Here is a 23,185-nt window from a genome sequence, read left to right on the forward strand (position 1 = left end):
ACTGTTGGCCTGCTTTTCTTAGTGTTAACCTTTTCCCAATTTACCTTTTCCCAATTTACCTTTGTCGTCCTTGCAGGAGGGCTCACAAATGGAAGTGGCCGCTACATCTCTGCTGCCCCGGGGGCCGAAGCCAAGTACCGCAGCGCGAGCAGCGCCTCCAGCCTTTTCAGCCCCAGCAGCGCGCTATTCCCTTCCTCTCGCTTGCGCTACGGGATGTCTGACGTCATGCCCTCTGGGCGCAGCAGGCTCCTGGAAGACTTCCGCAACAACCGGTACCCAAACTTGCAGCTGAGGGAGATTGCTGGACATATCATGGAGTTCTCTCAGGATCAGCATGGATCTAGGTGAGATGCAAAAATAAATGCATTTTGGAAAATTAATCGAGTTCTTCTTTGGAATCAGTGGGTTGGATCAAGACTAAATTTTCCATCAGTAGCTTTCCTACCACTTACAGTCAGCTGAACTCAGCAAAAATGCTGCTGTTGGTTGGATAGGGCAGTGGTTCCCAACCTTTTTGGTGTGACCTACAAGTCCAAATTTACTTGGTATGGTGACCCATCCAGGGCTGGCCCCAGGTTTTTTGGCACCCTAGGCAAACTATGACCTTGGCAGCCATCTAGTTCAGCATTGCATTATCTACAGTGGCTAACCAGAGGTTTGTTGAGAAACCAACAAACATGGCACAAAAGGTGTAGCTCCCCCCCCCCCAATAAATACACAGCCTTTTGCATGTGGAGTATTTGGTGGTATAGCGGTTAGAGTGCTGGGACTAGGATCTAGGAGACTCGGGCTAGAATCCCCACTTGTGCTGTGGGAGCTTGCTGGGTGACCTTAGACCACCCTGTCCTTCTCCATTATTCCCTCTGATCTCCCCTAAGAATCTAAGAAACTCAGTCTAGTAACCTTCAGGACACATTTTACTTGTATATACAGTGAAGAGAAGAAGTATCAACTGAAGTATGACGTTAAGAATAATGTTTCTGGACTTCAGGTTTTGGCGCTTTAAACTATGGCGGTGTCTCTTGGTTCCTCCGAGAGACGTGTGCCATGAATCGGGGATTAGGAGGGAGCGTGATTGTGCACGCTCCCCCATGGACCCCATAGACAATGGGCTTCTAGCCAGGGGGCTTTGGAGAGCCCTACCTCCGGCCGGCAGCCGGTACAGGGGGGCTACTCTCTGCCCTGAAGGTACTGCCCTGATTCCCAGTATTGGATTAGAAGCGAACACCGGGACAAGAATTTGGAGGTTTCGCGATTTTCTCTGCCTGGCATGATCCCAGGGGCCGTCTTAGGACCTGGTGGATCGATTCAAAGATTGATGAGTGAGTTGCCGTTGAAACGAAACACTAAAGCCTAGACGTGAAGTCCCTCTACTATAAGTGTATAAACAGAGGGGGGGAGGGTACACCCTATCTCCCGACGTTTTAAGCAAATGCGAAAGCAAGGATGGAGGGACTGATCAAATTGTGGCGATGGACTGTAGCGGACAGTTTTTCTGAAAGAAAGCTGAGCGTTTAAACAGACCTTAGAGACTTTGGCATTCTTTCTTGGCTGATGTAAACATCCCCAAAAGATGGCGATGAGAGGCGAAGAGGGAGGCGGGATCAATGCTTTCTTCAGGAAGGAGGACAGTGCAAAGCCAGGTCACGTGACCTAACCATAGACTCTGTCTTTAAAGTGAATCGTGGGCCCTCTGGTGGCTAAAGTGAGAAGCGACCTGGATCTGTACTAAAAGAGCTACACTTTTAAAGGGACAGTACATTGATCATAGAGACGTATGAATGGTGAGGAGACTCTAAAGTTTAGTTCTTTGTGGCTGGATTGGCAAGCTGATCGAAAAGCGGTTTTCTGGAGTAAAGGGCTCGCTACCCCAACTTTACAAGATCTGCTTGCTAAGAGAAAGGTTGGAATCTCCAATGAGCGTGTTGTTAATGCAACAAAATAAAAGACTCTTTTGATCTAAGACGTTTAAGGAAGCGAAGATGTCCCTGAAAAAAAGGAACTTGGTTTATATCATGAATGGACAGATCTGGACTTATAAAAACTAAAAGATAATTGAAGAAAGAAGATACATCGAAGACGGAAGAAGAAAAACGTGTTGAAATGTTCTTACTGAGGGAACATTGGTTTTAAAGATTTTGCCTATGGGGGGGGGGTAAAGCGGAAAAGGAGATGCTAATTTTTTCTTAAGGGCTGTGATTATGTATGTTATAGCTTTGGAATTACTCTCTGTTCCGTCAGATAAGCTGGTTTTGTCAGCAGAAGCGATGATTGGAGGGCACTCTTCATGTTTGAATGTAACTATAAGAGTAACAACTATGTTTTAAGCATTTATGTTTTAAGCATTGTAAAACCTCCATTCTTGGGTTTTTAGTTAGGTTCTTTTTACTTTCTCCTTTAGATTGTAGATTCTCCCTCCCCAGTTTCTGTTGTAGTTTTATAGAAATGCAAATTAAAAAATTCCCCTTCAGGGGGCCAAAAAAAAAAGAATAATGTTTCTGGGGTCAGATGTTGGGTTTCCAGAATACAGATGAGACCAGTGGAAAGAGCTGGAGCGGTTATTAAGGATGGCTGGCCTATGAGTCTGACCCACTTTCAGAGACTTTATGATCCATAGGTTGGGCAGCAACTGGGCGAGGGGACCTTAAGGGACAAACTGGGGGGGGGGGTCTGCAGCGGGATTGAGGAATCAGTGGTTCATCATCGTGGCCTCTGTGCAGTCCCACAGAATCCCTGTGAGCTTGTTAGCTTCGTAGTCAGGTGAGGCAGCTGGTTGTTGTGCCTCCACTTTTGTGTGGTTTTTCTCTCACATGTTCTGAATCGGTAAAAAAATAACTCCTTTGCTGAAGAACGGGTCACTTGCATTTGTTCATCGCCATGGCTTCTGTGCAGTCCCATGTGTGCCTGCACAGAAGACCACTCGATGAACAACAGTCACAGGTAAGTGCAACTCTTGTTAAATTGCTGATGTCATCTGGATCCAACCCAGTTCTCAAAATTGAGACTTGGCAATCCATGGGGTTGTTGTTGTTATAATACAGTAGAACAAATTTTCCAATGGACAAAGCATACAAAGAAAAACACCCACACACACCCAGAAACTGTAATGGAATAGTTAGTTCATGTGAAAGAAGGGAGTCTATAAAGTGGTCTAACTTCAGGCAATTTGCTTTGAAATAGCGCCAGAAACTAGCTTGAAGCCACTGCTTGCCTATGTATTGACCAATCTGGAAGGCTTATGCTCTGTCTTTCTTTTATAAGTAGTCATTGAGGCAGTGTAATGTCTGCAAAAACTGCACAACAAACAAAAAGTAAAACCTTTTTAAAAACGTATGTTAAAACAGTAAGCTAAGAAGCAAGCAGTAGCAACCTTAAAGTACTGTAAAACAGCAATAATTAATGGTCATCTTTTAAAAATGCAGTTTTAAAAAGTTATTTCACATTGCTTGTGGTTTACTCTAGTTAACACCTTTCACACCGGCATCAGTATATCCATATAATGCTATTCAGCCTGGGGAATGCCATCCCTGTTTTAAGCCTTCAAGCTTACCCCCCACCCCGCTTACCCCCAGATATTTGTCTGCCTTCAAGCTTACCCCCCGCCCCCAATATAACACACTTGGGCCACTTGTGGAAATCCACATGGATAACTTGAGTTCAGGATTAAAACAACTGCTATTTGTTCCCTGTCCTTATTGTTCTCTGTCAAATTTAAGGAATCAGAGTGCTTCGGAAGCACCAATATATATAATTTAGAAAGGTCACTTCTCAGATTTCCACCATGGCCTTTCCTTCTGAGGTTTTATAACCCAGTGAAGACAGGCGAGCTGACCGTCTCCATGTGTAGATTCACTGTGTGATGCAAGGATTGTTAAAGGAGATGAGAAGTCCAAACAGTGAATATCACTTTAATGATCTACATCAGTTTCCTGTATTGATTCCTTTTTCTTAGCACGTTCTGCAGGGAACTTATTATTCAGTATAAATGTTGAAGAGGAAGCAAATTGCGTGCCATAGCTAACAGAGTATTTCAGTCATTCTAGCTACGTCTGTGCATGTCTGCCCCCATTCTGTTGATGGTTACCTTTGCTCAAAGAAATTTTCAAAGTAGGGCGCATCGTGTTCCTCCCCAGACTTTGAAAGATCTTCAAAAGGGGGGATCTTATTAAAATTTAATACCTCTGTAACGAAGCCAAAGAGGTTATTTCTGAAGGGGTTTGCTTGCCTCAGTCAAGAGCCCACCCCTCCCTGCAACATTAAAAAGTTTCCCCAAAATCCAGGGCAAATATATGTGGTAATTTAGAGAAACATTTTTTAAACCCAAAATGTTTTTCTTTCACTGTTATCTGTCAGATCAAGTAGGAGAAGGTGAAACGTTCTCCAGAACTATACTGGGGTTTTGGTTTAATATACTTGTATTTAGAGATGCCCTCTCCAGGATTTACATCTCTGTAGTTTGACTCTTTATTCTTACTCATAGAATCTAACATAAGATGTCCAGGGCAGGTTGGATGTTGGGGTACCATAATGAATATAGGCCTGTTGTATCCTCAGCATAGCCCGCAGGGGTTTCATTGTACTTGGATAACTCTCAAGATATGGGGGGGGGGGGGATTCCATGTAAATGTTAAAAAGGACGCCCTCCACCAAGTCTGATAAGAACTGATCATGCTTAAGGAGGCATGGAATGCTGACAGCAGTAGAAAACAGAGGAGACAGAGAAATCAGCCTGATGAAATCAGTGAGGCCTTTATAGTATGCTGGAGGGAGATATTTGAATCAGGAAGACATTTCCCAATCATTTACCCCCCCGACGAGTCCTCGTGACCCCCCTGTTTGTCCCCTCAGGTAGCAAGATATTGCTCCATTAGATAGGACCACATCTCTCTATCATGATAGTTGCTGGGTGACTTTAGGCTAAGAGGTGGCTGGCCTAGTTTGCAAGGCAGGGTTTGGTGCGAGACTAAAGCGTGTGCTCGCGCCTGCCCAGGGGGGTAGAGACAGCCACTTATATGGCCTTGAGCTTCTTGGAGGAAGGGTGGGCTAAAATTGAATAGCAAAGGGGGGGGCTCTCTGTCTGGAAACAAAGCTAGGTCAGCCATATACGGGGAAGGGTTTCTACTTTCAACAGTTGACTCCCCAGGTAAGCACAATTTTTTTTTTTTGCTGTCAAGTCACAGCTGACTTATGGCAGCCCTGTACAGTTCTCAAGGCAAGAGACGTTCAGAGGTGGTTTGCCTTCGCCTTCCTCCACGCTATGAACCTGAAATTCCTTGGCGATCTCCCATCCAAATACTAGTCAGGGCTGACCCTGCTTAGCTTCTGACATTTGATGAGATTGGACTAGCCTGGACTATCCTGGTCAGGGCTTTATAAACTGTGGGGGCAAAGCCCAACAGTGCCTCCCCCTTCCAACTAGCCAAGGCCTGAGCCATTTGGGAGTCCCTGGAAGACAACTTTAAGCAATGATTTAGTTAAAGGATCTGTCCACCACCCCAAACAAACAAAAATATAAAAGGCATGTTTCTTTTTGTCTGCAGGTTTATTCAGCTTAAACTGGAACGTGCCACCCCGGCTGAGCGGCAGCTAGTGTTCAATGAAATCCTGCAGGCTGCTTATCAGCTGATGGTTGACGTCTTTGGAAACTATGTCATCCAAAAGTTCTTTGAGGTGAGTCTCTCGTCCTCTGTGCTGAATATTTCTGCTTCTGGTATCCGGGAAGCGAGGGTGACACTTTTACACAGGATGGTTTCTCCAGAGTCTTGTTCTTTGTAACCACTGGTTGTTCTCTCCTCCTCCAGTTTGGTAGCCTGGAGCAAAAACTTGCGTTGGCTGAGCGCATCCGTGGGCACGTCCTCTCTTTGGCTTTGCAGATGTACGGCTGTCGAGTTATCCAGAAGGCACTCGAGTTTATCCCTCCAGACCAGCAGGTAATTGTAAGTTTCCATTTTAACTTTACTTCTTGATGTTGAATGTTGTGGGTTGTTTGTGGGTGTTTTATTGTTGTTGAAAAGTGAGTAGTGTTGGCTTTGTCTCTTGTGGCTTTTCCCCCTCCTTTTCTTTTGATTTATGGTGCATCTGTCCTGTGGTATGTGTAAGTGTATAAAATCATCATGTGGCCCCAAGGGGAGGGGATAGGACTAGCGGTTAGTTTTGTAGAGGGATATGTATGGGTAATAGCAGTTTAAAGAGTTGTTCACACAGAATTGCTGAACTTGAGTTCATTCACAAATTGAGAACAATGGACCCGCCAGGGCTGAATAGGGACACAGGATTCTTATCTCACTACAGATGCTGATTTTCTGTCCTGAAACATTTCTCCCCGACTTTAATCAAGCTGATTATATTCTGCATTGTACCTTTGCACCCCAACTCCTTTCTTTGCTGGGATATAAGGACTTGGGGATCTCCATTCCTACTTCTGTCTGGTGAAGGGAACTTTTGCTCTTGAAAGGTCGTCTCCCCCCCCCCCCCCAAAAAAAAAACTTTTTTTTTCTCTCTAAGGTGCTACTGGACTCAAATCCAGGAGTCACAAGACAGTGTTGTTACAAAATATAGGTGTTTTCCCCTTGATTAAAAAAAAAAGAGGAAAGCCTGGGAAGGGTTAGAAGCAGGAGACTGGGCTTAAACCTAAGAGACCTTTAAGGGAAGAGGACTGAATTACCTGATCAATCCAGTTGAAAACCTGGCAAACCTGTCCTTGTATGCAGCCTTTAAGTTGTTAAGAACCTAAGAAGGATCCTGATTCAAAATTTAGAGTCCAGCCTCATGTTTTCCATAGTCTCCAACCAGATGCCCCCACCACCTCATGAAGCTCACAAGCCCTGAACTGAGTCAGTAGGCTTCCATATTTTTTTCTCCCAGTTGCTGGTGTTCAGAGATGCACTGCATCTGAATATGGAGGTTCCATTTAGCCCTCATGGCTTTGTACGTTGATTGACCCGTCCTCCACAAATCTGATGGATCCGCTGTTAAAGCTCGCAGACATCATCTTGTAGCAGCAGATCCCATACATAAACTATGCATAAATGACACATGAATGAATTCTACACACGCTGTTCCAGATTTTTCTTGAGTCAAGGTAGTGCTAAACAGTGCTAGGTTTGAGTCGGACGGGGCTGCGGCAAAGAGCTCCGATCTCCACATATTTAAAAAGGTCCCAAGCAAGGCTGCTCCTCATGAAACAGAGATCTAGCAGATTTGGAGAGAGGGGCACCGATTCCTCGATTTCCCATTGGTGTTTGTCAGCTGCGGTTCTGCTGGTGCTTTCTCTGTGTCTTTTTATGCATCTTTCATAGAACGAGATGGTCCGAGAACTGGATGGCCACGTCTTGAAGTGCGTGAAAGACCAGAATGGCAACCACGTGGTGCAGAAATGTATCGAGTGTGTGCAGCCTCAGTCCCTACAGTTCATCATTGATGCATTTAAGGGGCAGGTGAGTATGGTGGGGGGGGGGGAAGAGAAGGATTCCAAGTCAGCACTGCCTGGATCCACAGCTGGCTTATCAGATCTAGTGTTAAATGTTTAACAACAATGCCTTGTCTCAAAAAGCCATCAGGACGAATTTTCTGCTAGAATATGCCCTTTGCTGCAACACAGCAAACCGTTTCCTGAGGATCAATATTGTTGTGATGGTGTCAATATCTGTGTGATGTTTTACTGAGCAAGGCAGCAGCTGCCCTAAGGCGCTTACAATCTGGAATTTGATTGCGGGAGAGCCAAGTAAAGGGAAGGGAAGAAGATGTAGGCTGGGGCGATGGGCTTAGGGAGTATGTGCGGGTTCAGTTAACACATACCTGGTTTTAGCAGAAGACAATGGCTAAGCATTTACCTTGGAATCTTCATAGAAGGCCAGGCTCTGAGGAGGAATTTGAAGGGAAAGGGAGAGGTGGCATCGTGTTGATGTTTGGGGAGGATATTCCAGGCATAAAAGACTGCGAGAGACATAATTTGTTTGTTTGTTTGTTTAACTTATATCCTGCCCTCCCCGCCGAGGCAGACTTAGGGCGGCTTACATAAAATACATAAAAGTATAAAATACATAGAATCACACATAAAACATCTAAATTTATTGTACAGTTATAACAAACGTAAAGCGTAAAGTGCTAGAGCTAGAATAGATGGTAATAATAACATTATAAAACTGTATAGCGGTCACAGCAGGACATGTTGGTTAAACAAAGGGAATCGTCAGAGTTGGAATTCAGCTTATCTTTTCTCATTTTGCTGGTGGGCACAGACTGCTAACGGAACATCCAGGGGGAGGGCCTAACACAGTGCAAATTGTTATGTACAGCTTCTAATTAAAAGCCTGGTGGAAGAGCTCCGTCTTGCAGGCCCTGTGGAACTGTAAAAGGTCCCACAGGGCCCCGATGTCATTCGGGAGCTCATTCCACCAGTATGGAGCCACTACTGAGAAGGCCCTGGCCCTGGTTGAGGCCAGCATGGGAAGACCAGGCGATTTTGGAGCCCTGAATACAGTGCTCTCCGGGGACCATGCGGGGAAAGGTGGTTCCTGAGCTATGCAGGTCCCTGGCCATATAGGGATGTTACATAACCTGAACATCCAGACAAGACAAATGACTTTGGTGGTAGAATTCTGAATGCAATGGAGAAGACCACAGTGTAGCCCTAGTATACGAATAAAGCTGCCTTATACTGAATCAGACCATCAGTCCATCAAAGTCAGTATTGTCTACTCAGACTGGCAGCAGCGCTCCAGGGTCTCAGGCAGAGATCTTTCATATCATGTACTGCCAGGTTTTTAAAAGATGGAGATGCTGGGGATTGAACTTTGGACCTTCTACGTGCCAAACAGATGCTTTTCCAGTGATCTGCAGCCCCTCTCCAGTTGTCAGTAGGCTGGCTGTTTGTCAGGGTAAAAGACAACTGTAAGGGGCCCTGTCCATAGGCTCCAAGGTTCGCAGAAATCCCAAGGAAATGATATGTGAGATCCAGTTTTGCTTACAAGGAGATTTTAAATAAAGCATCAGACTTACAGTAAATGCAGGCTAAGTTTCCGTCAGCTGGGCCTCGAGTGCGTACACACAGAGCAAAGATAGCCAGTATCCGAGACCCTGTGTGTAACTAAAACTAGGCATCTTATAACACAAATGCTGGCTACCAGTCAAGGAATAATTAATTAAGCTATCTCAAACACTCAGATGAGCCAGGCCATCTTGCACCTGGCGTCCCGGTGGGTGGAAGTCACAACCTAGGCCTTTGAAGGTAAGGCCTGCTAGCAAGCATAAGAGAGGGAGAGAGAGGAAAGTTCCCTTGGGAGCGGCCGAACACGGTCCTCTCACAAGAGTCAGGGCAACTAAGCCGCCAGCACGTAACAAAGATGGGATCACACAGACAGTACAACAATCTGAGAAGTTTCTAGACACTCTTGGCAAATAAAATGCAAGTTTGTGATCAGGCAGGCAAAAAGGGAATATGAGGAGCATATAGCAAAAAATATAAAGACCAACAATAAAACTTTCTCCAAATACCTTAGAAGCAGGAAACCAGCCAGGGAGGCAGTGGGGCCCTTGAATGACCAAGGGGTAAAAGGAGTACTGAAGGATGATAGGGAAATGTCTGAGAAACCGAATGCATTTTTTGCCTTTGTCTTCACTGTGGAAGATGAGAAGTGCTCGCCTACTCCAGAACCGCTGATTTCAGGAGGGGTGTTGAAAGACCTGAGTCAGATTGAAGTGACGAGAGAGGAGGTCCTACGACTAATAGACAACTTAAAAACTGATAAAGCACCAGGCCCGGATGGCATACATCCGAGAGTTCTGAAAAAACTCAAATGTGAACTTGTGGATCTCCTTACAAAAATATGTAATCTTTCCTTAAAATCTGCCTCCATTCCTAAGGACTGAAAGGTAGCTAATGTCACTCCCATCTTTAAAAAGGGTTCCAGAGGAGATCCGGGAAATTACAGGCCAGTCGGTCTGACATCGATACCGGGAAAGTTGGTGGAAACTCTTATTAAGGAAAGAATTAGTAGGCACATTGATGAACAAAAACTACTGAGGCAGACTCAGCATGGGTTCCGTAAGGGAAGATCTTGTCTCACTAACCTGTTAGTGTTCTTTGAGGGAGTGAACAAACATGTGGACAAGGGGGACCCAACAGATGTTGTTTACCATGACTTCCAGAAAGCTTTTGATAAAGTTCCTCAGCAAAGACTCCTAAGTAAGCTCAATAGTCACGGGATAAAAGGACAAGTCCTTTTATGGATCAAAAACTGGCTAATTAATAGAAAACAGAGAGTGAGTATAAATGGGCAGTTCTCTCAGTGGAGGGGGGTAAGCAGTGGGGTACCGCAGGAATCAGTACTTGGTCCACTGCTTTTTAACTTGTTCATTAATGATTTGGAGTTGGGAGTAAGCAGTGAAGTGGCTAAATTTGCGGATGATACAAAGTTGTTCAGGGTGGTGAAAACCAGTGAGGATTGTGAGGCACTCCAAAGGGATCTGTCAAAGATGGGCAAGTGGGCGTCAACATGGCAAATGGGGTTCAATGTGGCCAACCGCAAGGTGATGCACATTGGAGCCAAAAATCCTAAATATAAATACACATTGATGGGGTCTGAACTGGCAGAGACTGAGCAAGAGAGAGATCTAGCATTGGAAAAAGTGCAGAAAAGGGCAACTAGAATGATAAAAGGGTTGGAACACTTTCCCTATGAAGAAAGCTTAAAGCGCTTGGGGCTCTTTAGCTTGGAGAAACAATGGCTGAGGGGTGACATGATCGAAGTTTATACGTTTATGCATGGGATAGAACAGGTAGAGAAAGAAGTACTTTTCTCCCTTTCTCACAATACAAGAACTCGTGGGCATTCAATGAAATTGCTGAGCAGTCAGGTTAGAACAGATAAAAGGAAGTACTTCTTCACCCAAAGAGTGATTAAGACATGGAATTCACTGCCACAGGAGGGGGCGGCTACAAGCATGGACGGCTTCAAGAGGGAATTAGATGGAGCAGAGGTCCATCAGTGGCTATTAGCCACACGGTATAGATAGGAACTCTCGGTCTGGGGCAAGTGATGCTCTGTCTTCTTGGTGCTTGGCGGGGGGCAACAGTGGGAGGGCTCCTAGTGTCCTGGCCCCACTGCTGGACCTCCTGATGGCACCTGGTATTTTTAGCCACTGTGTGACAGAGTGTTGGACTGGATGGGCCATTGGCCTGATCCAACATTGGCTTTTCTTATGTTATTATGACTGAGAGGAGGGGGTTGTATTTTTGCAACATTCTCCTCAGAGAAGCGCCATGGCTTGGTGGCGAGCTGAGTATGGGCTGCGAAAGCGATGAAGGAATCTGAGCCAGGGCTTGGTGCCAGGTGGTGGATGGCATGGTTGTCAACGGAGACCTGGAATATGGGAAGAGAGGATGAGAAGCTGGGTCTTGGTGAGAAGGAAACCAAGTATAAATATCAGGCAGTTGGAGGTGTGGGGTGTTGGGTAATGGGAGGGTGAGGCGAAGGTGGAGTCTGCATCATTTATACTTGGTGGTACTTATAGGTGGTACCAAAAGTAATGGATTTTGACAAGGTCTTGGTGTAGGGAGAGAATAGTAGGGCTTCTGGCAAAGGGAGGGGCCCTTCCTAAGGAAACGCTGAATCTGATATTTACGGTTGCACCGTTGCTTTTTAGCACATTTCAATGATAATGAACTCGTTGCTGTTTGCATTCTTTGTAAACCAAAGGAAACTGAAATCTAAAGCTGTGTTATTACCTTGACTAAGAGAAACTGGACCTTTGAAATCTTGGGAATCCTTCTGAAATGAAAACATCCTTCTGAAATGAAAATGGTGTGTACCTTTTCATGCAGAAGGAAGAGCAGGCAGAAAAGTATTTTCAGGTGTGCCAAACATTCTCAGTGTTGTTCTTTTTTTAATTCCCTTTTGTAAACTGCTTCTGTGACTGCCCACAGAAGTGTACGCTTGAATCCAGAGTGTTGGTAGCAGCAGTCACTGCCAGTGGGCAGTATCCGTGGCAGTTCCTGGCGTGTATCAAAACAGGAAACTAAAGCCAGCCAACAAACTGACATACCCATTGAAATGATTCCAGTTGGTGTAATGTTTTCATCTTTTCAGCAGATCCCCCCCCCCCCCCCGTTAATTGATCTTCGAACCTTCCTCTCCACCGAGAGCCAGTTTGGTGTAGTGGTTAAGTGTGCAGACTCTAATCTGGGAGAACCGGGATTGATTCCTCACTCCTCCACTTGCAGCTGCTGGATGACCTTGGGCAAGCCATAGTTCCAGCAGAGCTGTCCTTGAAAGGGCAGTTCTTGAAAGAGCTCTCTCAGCCCCATCTACCTCACAGGGTGTCTGTTGTGGGGAGGGGAAGGGAAAGGAGTTTGTAAGCCGCTCTGAGACACCGAGTGAAGGGCGGGGTATAAATCCAATCTCCTCCTCCGCCTCCTCCATGGAGTCATTTTTCTCATGGTCAGCAGTTTCCAAATTCTGCGCATTGATCAAAGAACGCAGCAGTTCTGGATCCAATGAAATATCCCTCTAGTCCAGCATTTCCCACAAGGGGCAACCAGAAACAAGTCATACAGGGAATTTGCCACCCCACCTTCCCTATGACATTGCCTCCTAGAACTGGCCTTCCTGCCTAAGAATGTGGGGATTTCCTTTAACCACTGTGAATAGGAGCCATGGATGGACCTCTCCCCCCTGAATGTGTCTAATCCCCTTTTAAAACCCAATGCTATTGACCAGCTACATTTGTTTAAGTTTTCAGTTTTCTCCTTGGGCATTTCTTGAGGTCGTACCCAGAACTTTGAATTGAACTTGGAAACACACTAGCAGCCAATGTATCTCTTTGGAACAGGTGAGATGTGTCACCCTGGTTGCCACATTCTGAACCAGTTTCAGTTTCTGGGTCATCTTCAAGGGCAGTTTGACATAGAGTGCATCACGGTAATCCAGCCAGGAGTTTACCTAAGCGTCAGTTGCAAAGATGCTGAATTTAGACTGTTTTCTTGCTGACTAAATGCCCAGATATTCTTGAGAAGGAAAGTCTGGTAAATTAGCAAACGGTAGAGTTCTTTGCTTCCTTGCCCAAGTAGTGAGAAATGTGCCTGTAGTTTAATGGTGACGAACTGTGCAAATGGTGGAATTTTCATAGAGGATGTAAAGTAAGAGCTCCAGACCGGCCGAGTGTTCTCAGTGGATTATTTTAGCATTTTCTGGAGGTCAAGCCTGGTTCTCAAAAGCCATAATGATTTCCTAATCGCTGCCCTGTCACCAAGTGCATGATGCATTGTAAGTATAGGGTGGTAATTGACCTCAGAAAGTAGATATTGATTCTGTGGCAGTTTCTTCCTCCAGGAAAGTATTGTTTAATTTGTCACATTTGATGGATGGTCATGGATTCATTTTTAAGAGATTCACTATAGGCTTTGCTTTAAAACCTTTATATTAAATGTAAGATTTGATTTCCCTGGCTGATTTTTTTAAAGAAACATGATTCTAAACTGTGGTTTTTAAAGCGTGTCCTGGTTTTTAGACCTTTCCAACCCTAGCAAAATTCTACATACTGCACCTGTCTTTGATTCCTTTCCTGATTTGAGGCTGGAAACCAGAATATTTTGAAAGGTTATTTAATTTTACTATTATTAAATTCAGCTTATTTAGGGTATGTGTATATGAAGGCTCAAGGGACTGGTGGATTGGCAGATAAAAGATATTCCAAAGATAAAAGATATTCCAAAGCTACAAGGTCTGACACCCAGGACCTTCCAAACCATTACTAGCGAAAGAGAACAGCATTGTCACCACCACTGGCAAATTTCTCCATCAGCAAACAAAGGAGATGAAATTATCTGCTTCTTACTTGGGTTCCCCAACCTTGTGAAAATCACAAATCAAAGACTTGAAACCTTGGCTTAGTTTACCCATGGTTGGGAGTTGATTCATTAACCACAATTAATTTCCTAAAACAATTGAGCCACCATCATTCCGCTCATTTTGTTTTTTTAATACCAAAGATGCTTTAAAGGGACGTTTTGTAACCGGAAGGGGTTGTGTTTTTTGGTTTTTTTTAAACGAAGCTCTAGTGTTTCAGTTTTTCTTTTGGACCCATCTGATTTTTTTTTTTTTAATCTGCCAAGACAAAGCTGCTTATAAAGCCTGACAGACATAAGTCGGAGGTTTTATGTTCCATGCAGAATATTTCAGTTGCCTGTATGCAATGCCTGCTACTCTGAGTGAGAGTCTTCTCCCCTCCACCCTCTTTCGTCTTGACCTCAGGTGTTCGCCTTGTCCACCCACCCGTATGGTTGCCGCGTCATTCAGAGGATCCTCGAACACTGTCTACCCGAGCAGACCCTGCCCATCCTGGAGGAGCTGCATCAACATACAGAACAGCTTGTGCAGGTAACGCTTGGCTGGCTGGCTGGGGCGGGGAAGGAGGCTAATTCTCAGGACACAAAGGGTGCTCAGGTGCTTCGCAGAGATGGAATTTTCCCCAGCAGTATCCCTTCCTCCCATCAGAGTGCGGCAAGAATAACAGAAATGACACCTGGCAGAATGTTGTTTGTTGGTTTTGCGTGCGGACGTCTGTGTGCACGGGCCTCCTTTCCTGTTGAGCAGGCATTCTGAAACAGTAACACCGTCAATAAAAACTGGAATCGCAGTGATGAAGATGGGCAGCGCAGATGAAGCAGCCCTGACCCAGATGGCCCTGGCAAGCGCGATCTCATCAGATCTTGGAAGCTAAGCAGGGCCAGCCCTGGTTAGTATTTGGATGGGAGACCACAAAGAGAGACCGGAGTGCTATGCAGAGGCAGCCAATGGCAAACCACCTCTGCATAACTCTTCGCCTTGAAAACCCTACAGGGTCACCGTTGGCTGCAACTTGATGGCACTTTCCTCCACCACAGATAAAACCAATCAACGTGGAGATGGTAGCATGAAATAGAACACAGGTTAAAAAATCCAAGGAGCAAAAGGAAGGGCTGGAAATCAGACAGTCTTTATTCAGATATTCATACCCTGCTTTTCTCCCCAGTGGGAACAGAAAAGAGCTTACAGCATCATTCTATCGTCCTCCCATTTATTTGCACAACACCAACCCTGTGCAGTACATTAGGCTGGCCCGGGTGGAGATTTGAACCATAGCCTCCCAGATCCTAGCCTGACATTTTTTAACCATGACACAGCTTGAACTGTCAGGCACAAAGATGGTGCAGAGTAAACGTATCTTGGATGGGAGGTTGCAGCCACAAGATGGATGGGAGGTTGCAGCCACAAGAAAGGGTCTTCTCTCAGTTGGATTTTCTTTCTGTACAGCTCTAGAACTCTTGTCTGGAGGTGGCAAACATAATAATAATAATAATAATAATAATAATAATAATAATAAGTGCCATTAGGTTGCAACTGATTTATGGCAACCTATCATGGGGTTTTCAAGGCAGGACTGGAGAAGAGGTGGTATGCCATTGCCTGCCTCTCCGTAACAGTCCCAGTCTTTCTTGGTGGTCTCTCATCCAAATGCTAACCAGGGCTGACCCTGCTTAGCTTCCAAGCTCTGCCAAGGCTCGGGCTGGTCTGAGCTATTCAGGCCTCTGGGGTGAATTTACTGATGTGTAATAATAATAACAATAACCGTAATTAATGTTATATAGTGCTTTTTGTGTTCAGAGTACTTCATTATGATAATAATCCTTAGGTTTGTGAAGCCAGGTTGGTGTAGTGTATGGAATATCAGACTAGTATCTATGGGACCCAGGTTCAAGTCCCCCTTGCACAGAAGCTTGCTGGGTGACCTTGGGCCAGTCTCAAGCCAGCCTTCCTCACAGGGGTGGTCATTAGGAAATTAATAATCGTCATATGGCAGTGTGTGTAGCATAGCCAGGAGATCCTGAGATTGTCTGGCAGCCAGAAGTTCTAGCTCTTTATGCACTGCTAGATGGCAAGCTAGACTTAGAGGTGGGCTGAGAGAGCTCTGAAAGAGCTGACCCAAGGTCACCCAGCTGGTTTCATGTGGAGGAGTGGGGAATTGAACCCGGTTCTCCAGATTTGAGTCCAACGCTCTTAACCACTACACCAAACTGGCTCCCATAGGTCATTGGGATAAAATCCTGGTCATTAGAATAAAATGGAAGAGGGGGAGAACAACATTGTAAGCTGCTTTGATTCCCCCCAAAAGTGAGAAAAGAGGATCATAACTATATAAAATATTATTATCCCTTTCCTGATGTTTAGGCAGGGGATCCAGTGACTATCCTCTTGGGCTCCCTGGAGGGAAGGCAGATTCAGCTTCCTGAAATCTTGGATTAAAAAAAAAATTGGCTGTATCTTCCACTTCAGGTGTAATGTAAAGCAGCTATTTTGTTTTGAGCACACATTTAAGCTATAGAAGTCCAAGGATTTCCCACACAGAGGGCTGAATCAGAGCTGGGTGTTCTCACTATCTGCCCAACAGGATCAGTACGGCAACTACGTTATCCAGCATGTACTTGAACACGGGCGGCCTGAAGATAAGAGTAAGATTGTGGCAGAAATTCGAGGCAACGTTCTTGTGCTGAGCCAGCATAAGTTCGCCAGGTATGTGACTTTGCTTGTTGTGCATTTTCCTAATGCTTTAAAAGGAATCAGTGTTTGATTTTGGTTGGGAGGAGGGGACAGAGAAAGAGATGCACTATAAACATACCATTGCACAGTTAAGAATTGTATTCCCAAGTAGGTTTGATTAGTGTCTCAGGAAACCAAGACAGGAAATCTTTGTATCAGGTGAACTGGACAGAGTCACTAGCTGTGGGTGAGACACCAGCCGCCCGTTAATCTCTTGAATCTGTAAAGGATCTTTGGCTTTTAATCGTAATTCTTATGGGTTATTCAGCGTGAGGAATTGGAGCCCTTCAGTAAGGTCCTGTGGATTATTTTACGCTACCTTCCAAGTCATCCTATCCTGACGTGAATCCCCCTGACCCTGAAACCTGGTCCACACTATACTGCATAACATGTCTCTGGCTGGTGATGGGATGTCTTGCAACAGTACTTGCCATGAGTGTTGATCGTCACAGATGTTGATGCACCTTGTGTGGTGTGTGAAGGGCTTTTAAAGAACTTCTTTCAACATGATTCCCTCCTGCCTTCACAGTCTCAGAGCTCTGGAGTCACATATCCCATGAGTCATGGCCAGCTGTCTAAAGGAAGCTGTTTTGAAGTTTTATTTTGAAGGAGAGCTTAGAAACACAGATGGTTAGATAGTCTCCATACTCTCAGAACTTGAGGACTACCAGATTCTAAATGTCTCTTTCCCGGGAGCATCATGTAAGTGTTGTCATTATCACAGGCCAAAACGATCATGTGGAGTTATCCTGGAATTCCTGAGGGACCACCTGCCAGATGCACATGGCCACTGTTTTTAACTGCACAAATATATCAGGAGGAAGCAGAAAGCTCCCTGTGGCGAGTGTATTGTATAGACTAGACTTCTGAATCACTTCTTTTGAGATTCAGCCAGGCTTGCTTTCAGGTTAATGTGTTTCCGGTCATGCTTGTTTGTTTATATGTGCTGCTGAACAATATGAAGTGAAAGGTGGTTGTACTTTTCAACTAGGGCTTGGTTTGTTCTCTGAACTCTGCCTCGCTAAAAACCTGCTCATCAAGCAAAATATAGCCATGCCTTTTGCAAAGCAAAGAGCTTTATTTTATTTAAAACATTTTTATGCCGCCTTTCCACCCATTCAAGGTCCACAAGGCAGCAACCATTTAAACAACATTTAAACTTTTTTAAAAACCTGAAACAATTTGACACCCCTGAATTTGAAAACCTGTTAAGCCAAAAACAACAGATGTAAATAGTGGCTTTTTATTCGTCCCCTGCTAATCAGAAGCCACCCTCTGGATTAGCTCCAAGTTGGATGAAGACCTTTGACTTTTTAAAATACATTCCTCTGGCTGTTATATATAGGATCGCCGTGCAGAAAGAGGTAAGGAGGGCACAGGGTAATTTGTAAGAGCCTGGCAAGGATTTGGAGGTATCGTCTCCAGGATCTTGCCCTTGTCAGCCACAGGGACAGCTTCTGTGCGTTCCTTTCTCCTATCACGGAAATGTAATCAGCATTTGGCTTGTATCCTTTCAACACCAGCGCAAAATACCTCTCTGCTGCTTGCAGGAGCTGCTGCTCTGGATGAAGCTCAGCCTGTCATGAGATAAAGGAAAACTGCTGCTTTTGGCAGGCAATTTGAAGTGTGTCCCGGCCTGCTGTTGGATCCCCAAGCATCGAGAATAAATCCACGTTTTAAGAAAAGCAAAATTTATTTCAAAGCGTTGACGACATACTCAAACACGTTCTTTGTTAGAACTGGGGATACACAGTTAGATCAAGCATAATAAAGGAACTTCAAAGAGATACAGGTCCAATGAATAACTTTCCCGCTGGCGGGCTAATGGAACGGTTGCGCGCCCAGTCCATGGGAACCAGGCAGGATATTAGACATAACACAGGTGCAGTAGTCATGGGAAAAGCAATAGCCAAGCATTACAGCATCTTCTCCCCCACACAACCTCCAGCAGTTATCTTTTGCATTCCAACGCAGGAGTAGGATGATAGAAACCAAGCCGGGTGCAACAGGGAAAGAATATGTACACAGAGGTCACAGAAAACAGAATGGCAGCTTGCTGACATACTGCCCCCCTTAAAATACACTTACAACACACCTCCCGGGCCGGGCGGGAGATCTCCCGGGCTGGGCGGGAGACCTCCCGGTTTGTCCGGGAACCTTCTGTGGAAACTACGGATCAGGTAAGGGGCCCGAATATCCCCTTCTTCCACCCATTCGCGGTGCTGGGGACCGAAATCAACCCATTCGATAAGGTACCAGAGTTTACCACGTTTCACTTTACAATCCAGGATATCAGCGATCTCAAAATGTTCATCCCCTTCCAAAATGACAGGTGGAGGAGGAGTAGTTACAGGTCTCCATGGAGACGGGCCAGGATCCTTCTTTAACAGGCTCATGTGAAATACAGAATGCAAGGCACGTAAATTCTTAGGCAAAACAACATCAACTGCCACATCATTTATGACTTTGCGCACTTTGAAAGGGCCTATGAACTTCCATCCCAATTTCCTGCTAGGCCGCAGCATCTTAATGTTCTTGGTTGAGACATACACAAGATCCCCAGGTTTCAGATCAAACCCCACCACCCTACCCTTGTCTGCCTGGGTCTTGTAAGCAGCCTTGGCTGCGTCAAGTGTTTGGCATAACAGAGGCCATGCTTTTTGCAAGGACATACACCAGGTATCAGCATCCCCCACAGGACGTTGGCCCATCCCCTCCAAGAAAGGGAGGGGGGGGCTGTCGTAACCAGAGACAGCTTTATACGGAGACATGCCTGTGGAGCTATGGACAGTATTATTATAACAATATTCAGCAAGAGGCAATAAGTCACACCAATCATTCTGTTGATAATTAGTAAAACAACGCAAATATTGTTCCAGGGTCTGATTAACTCGTTCCGTTTGTCCGTCAGTCTCGGGATGATACGCGCTGCTGAGTCCTTGTTCCACCCCTAAAATGGAAAGAAGTTCCCTCCAAAATTTAGAAACAAATTGGGTCCCCCTGTCAGAAATTAACTTAGTAGGTAATTGATGAATTTTCACCACGTGAGACATAAACGATTTCGCCAACCTTTGAGCTGTAGGCAAGGAAGGAAAAGGTACAAAATGAGCTTGTTTAGAAAACAAATCAACAACCACCCAAATGATAGTGTTCCCTTTGCTCGCAGGGAGGTCAGTAATAAAATCCATGGATACCACTTCCCATGGTCTCGATGGAGTAGGGAGTGGCTGTAGAAGACCAGGAGGCTTGCCCAATCTGGGTTTAGTCAAGGCACATGTTTGGCAGGACCGAACAAACATCAAGAGGTCTTTGCGCATATGTGGCCACCAGAACTGTCTGCGGATGAGTTGTAGAGATTTAACAAAACTCCAATGCCCTGCCAGTTTCGAACCATGAGCAGACTCCATCACCTCCCTCCTCATTGAAATAGGCACATACAGTTTGTCTCCAGAATAAATCAGACCATCAGGGCTACGGACACAATCAGGCAACGTTGTCAGGGAGGCATCATCCTCAACAGTCAAAGCAGACAGATATTTTTGGACCCAGGCCCCCCCCCCCACAGGGAAAAGGGAAGGCGTAGTCTCATCAGAGTGTGGAATTGCCCGCGCTTGCGCCCTGGTGACCACGGCCCCCCCCAGATGGGAGGGGGAAAAGACAGAGTCCATGATGATCTCACGCTGACTGTCATGTTGTGGGAGGCGTGAAAGCGCGTCAGCCAGGGAATTCGCCGCCCCAGGGAAATGACGAAGAGTGAATCGAAACTTAGCAAAGAAGTCCGCCCAACGAAGTTGCTTAGCGTTGAGAGAACGGGGGGATTTCAGCATCTCCAAATTCTTATGGTCAGTCCAGACTTCAAATGGCAGTTGCGCCCCCTCCAACCACTGCCTCCACGTGGAGAGAGCCAGCCGGATTGCTGACGCCTCCTTTTCCCAAATCCCCCAGTTTCGTTCAGCGTCAGAAAACTTTTTAGACACAAATGCGAGGGGATGTAAACGACCATCCTCCCCCTCCTGCAAAATCGCGGCCCCCATTGCCACATCCGAGGCATCAGTTTGGACAATGAATTTCTTAGTTTCATCAGGGCGCGCCAGCACTGGCTCAGAGGTGAACATCAGTTTAAGTTTCTCAAAAGCCTCTGCGCAAGCAGGGGACCATTTAAGCGGGGCGCCTGGTTTCGTAGCATCAAACCCCTTTCCCTTGGTTTTGAGCAAATCAGTCAGGGGAAGGGCAATTTGAGCGAAATTCTGGATGAAATTTCTGTAAAAATTGGCAAATCCGAGGAACATTTGCAATTGTTTGCGGGTCCTGGGGGGCTCCCAGTCAAGTACAGCTTGAATTTTAGCAGGGTCCATTTCAACCGTCCCCCCAGAGATGCGATAGCCCAAAAAGTCAATGCATGTCTTGTGGAATTCACATTTTGACAGCTTTGCAAACAAGTGGTGTTCATAAAGTCGTTTAAGGACCTTGCGCACCAATTTAATATGCGACGGGAGGTCCTGAGAGTACAGCAACACATCATCAAGGTAAAGGACCACTCCCTTGAATAGAAACTCATGTAGGACCTCATTGATAAGGTTCATGAAGACCCCCGGAGCCCCTTGAAGGCCGAAGGGCATAACGAGGTACTCAAACTGCCCCAAAGGGGTATTAAATGCAGTCTTGCTTTCATCCCCCTCCCGGATGCGCACACGGAAATATGCATCCCGGAGGTCAAGTTTCGAGAAGATTTTGCCCTTGGTGGCCTCAGCTACCAAGTCCTTGATTAGCGGGAGGGGGTAAGCATTGGATAAAGAAACAGCATTCAGACCCCTATAATCAGTGCACAATCTGAGCCCCCCGTCTTTCTTCTTTCGGAAAAGTACAGGCGCGGCGAAAGGGGAGGAAGCCGGGCGAATGAAACCTCGGGCTAGGTTTTTATCAATAAAGTTCCGCAGTTCAACTTTCTCAGCCGGCCCCATCGCATAAATTTTACCTTTGGGCAATTTACAGTCAGGCAAAAGTTCAATAGCACAGTCAGTCGAGCGATGGGGGGGCAATTCGTTAGCTTCCTCTTCGCCAAACACTTTCGCCAAGTCTCTATACTCTCGAGGCAAAGAAGCTAACTCTTCCGGTTGCAAAGTGCCGCAGGGGAACTGCGCGGTCGGCTGGTCCCCCCACGAGTCCACCCAGCAGTGATTTACACACTTAGCCGACACAAACTTGACAACCCCTTCTTCCCACAAGATGTAAGGGTCATGGGTAAACAACCAGGGACTCCCCAGAACTAAGTCGAATTGCGATTTAGGGGTGACAATGAAGGATCTGGATTCCCAATGATCGCCCGCCCCCAGCCGCAAAGCCATAGTCTCGTGCGTACAAGGTTCCATGGGTGCCCCATCCATCTGGGTAAAAATGATGGGAGACTTCAAGGGGGCTATCCCCGCTTCCAGTGCCAACAACACTCTAGGGCTGATGAGATCCCTCCCACACCCAGAATCAATCAACGCTCTCACCCTAACGTGGGTTCCCAGGAGCGGATTCATTAATGAGACAGTCACGAAAAATAGGGAAGGGGTTTCTCTCACCACCTTGGGCGCAGCATTAGAATGGCCTTGTCGTTTTGCGCCTCTCACAACAGGCCGTTGTCGTTTTCCGCCGTTTCAGGCACCACCTCTTCTTCTGACTCGGCAGCAGACGGATCGTTCCCCTCCGAGCCTTGGGCCGCCTGCAAAGCTTTGGAGAAACGCGGTTTAGCCATTCCCTTCTTCCCCGTCAGCGGTGTCTTCGGGCTTGGAGTAGGCGGCTGTACTTTACGGCTGCCACAATCCACAGCGAAGTGCCCCTTCTCCCCGCACTTGAGACAGAGCCCCATCTTCATACGTAGTTCTCGTGCTGATTCCGACAGGCGTTGAGGCTTGGGTTTGGAGGCACCGGCAGCGGCGGGTCTGTTGGTCGTAGCAGCCAGGTCGAGTTTGATGGTGGTGAGCCGGTCTTCCGCATTTTCAGCTTCCTGGGTCCAGGCCATTAGGGAGACAGGGTTGACAGTTTTCAGAACCGTTTCTCGGATATCTGCGTTGAGACCCAAGCGATACATCTCAGCTAATATATGGTCAGGGTAGTCTCGGAGCTTTGCGGCTTGCTTGTGGAATTCCAGAGTGTACTCGCGAACCGACTTCTTGTTCTGGCGATAGGTGCGGAGAAACGCTTTAGCCCTTTGACTCGCGTTGACATCTTCAAATCTCGCCCGCAGCGCCCACATGAATGCTCGCAAATTCAAAAGTTCCGGACCGCGGTCATTGTGCAGTCCAACATACCATGTGGCGGCGTCTCCTTTCAGTCTTGCCGAGATGACATCAATAAGACCAGCTTCATTTCGGAACAGGTGTCGACTTTCTTCTACGAATTTATGCACCCTCACCGTGAAGAAAGCGAGTTCATCTGGGTTGCCGTCGAAGGTAGCCTCCAGTAGATCCTTGGGTCTGGGCCGTGGAGGCCTTACCAACGGGCCCAGCTGAGCCGGAACTCCCCTGGGAGGGAAACCCGGCACAACCGGTGGCCCCGCTGGCATTGGCCTCAGTGGTGGCGGCAGACCCGGCACCGGCGGACCCCCCGGCATCGGCGGTTGC

At 46.3% G+C, this 23,185-nt stretch overlaps 1 protein-coding gene across 5 annotated transcripts in view; it reads left to right on the top strand.

The window, feature by feature from the left end:
- PUM1 (pumilio RNA binding family member 1) overlaps positions 1-23,185 on the top strand; it is a 116,959-nt gene that overhangs the window by 83,433 nt on the left and 10,341 nt on the right. For all 5 annotated transcript variants that reach the window (XM_015423384.1, XM_015423383.1, XM_015423379.1 and 2 more), the window contains exons 15-20: positions 77-344; positions 5,541-5,670; positions 5,802-5,936; positions 7,299-7,436; positions 14,253-14,378; positions 16,429-16,550. In XM_015423384.1, the coding sequence (XP_015278870.1) occupies positions 77-344; positions 5,541-5,670; positions 5,802-5,936; positions 7,299-7,436; positions 14,253-14,378; positions 16,429-16,550 (919 nt within the window). The remainder of the gene's footprint in view (positions 1-76; positions 345-5,540; positions 5,671-5,801; positions 5,937-7,298; positions 7,437-14,252; positions 14,379-16,428; positions 16,551-23,185) is intronic.

The sequence above is a fragment of the Gekko japonicus genome, unplaced genomic scaffold (genome assembly GCF_001447785.1).
Source record: "Gekko japonicus isolate JY-2015 unplaced genomic scaffold, Gekko_japonicus_V1.1 scaffold1743, whole genome shotgun sequence".
NCBI classification, from domain to species: Eukaryota; Metazoa; Chordata; class Lepidosauria; order Squamata; family Gekkonidae; genus Gekko; species Gekko japonicus.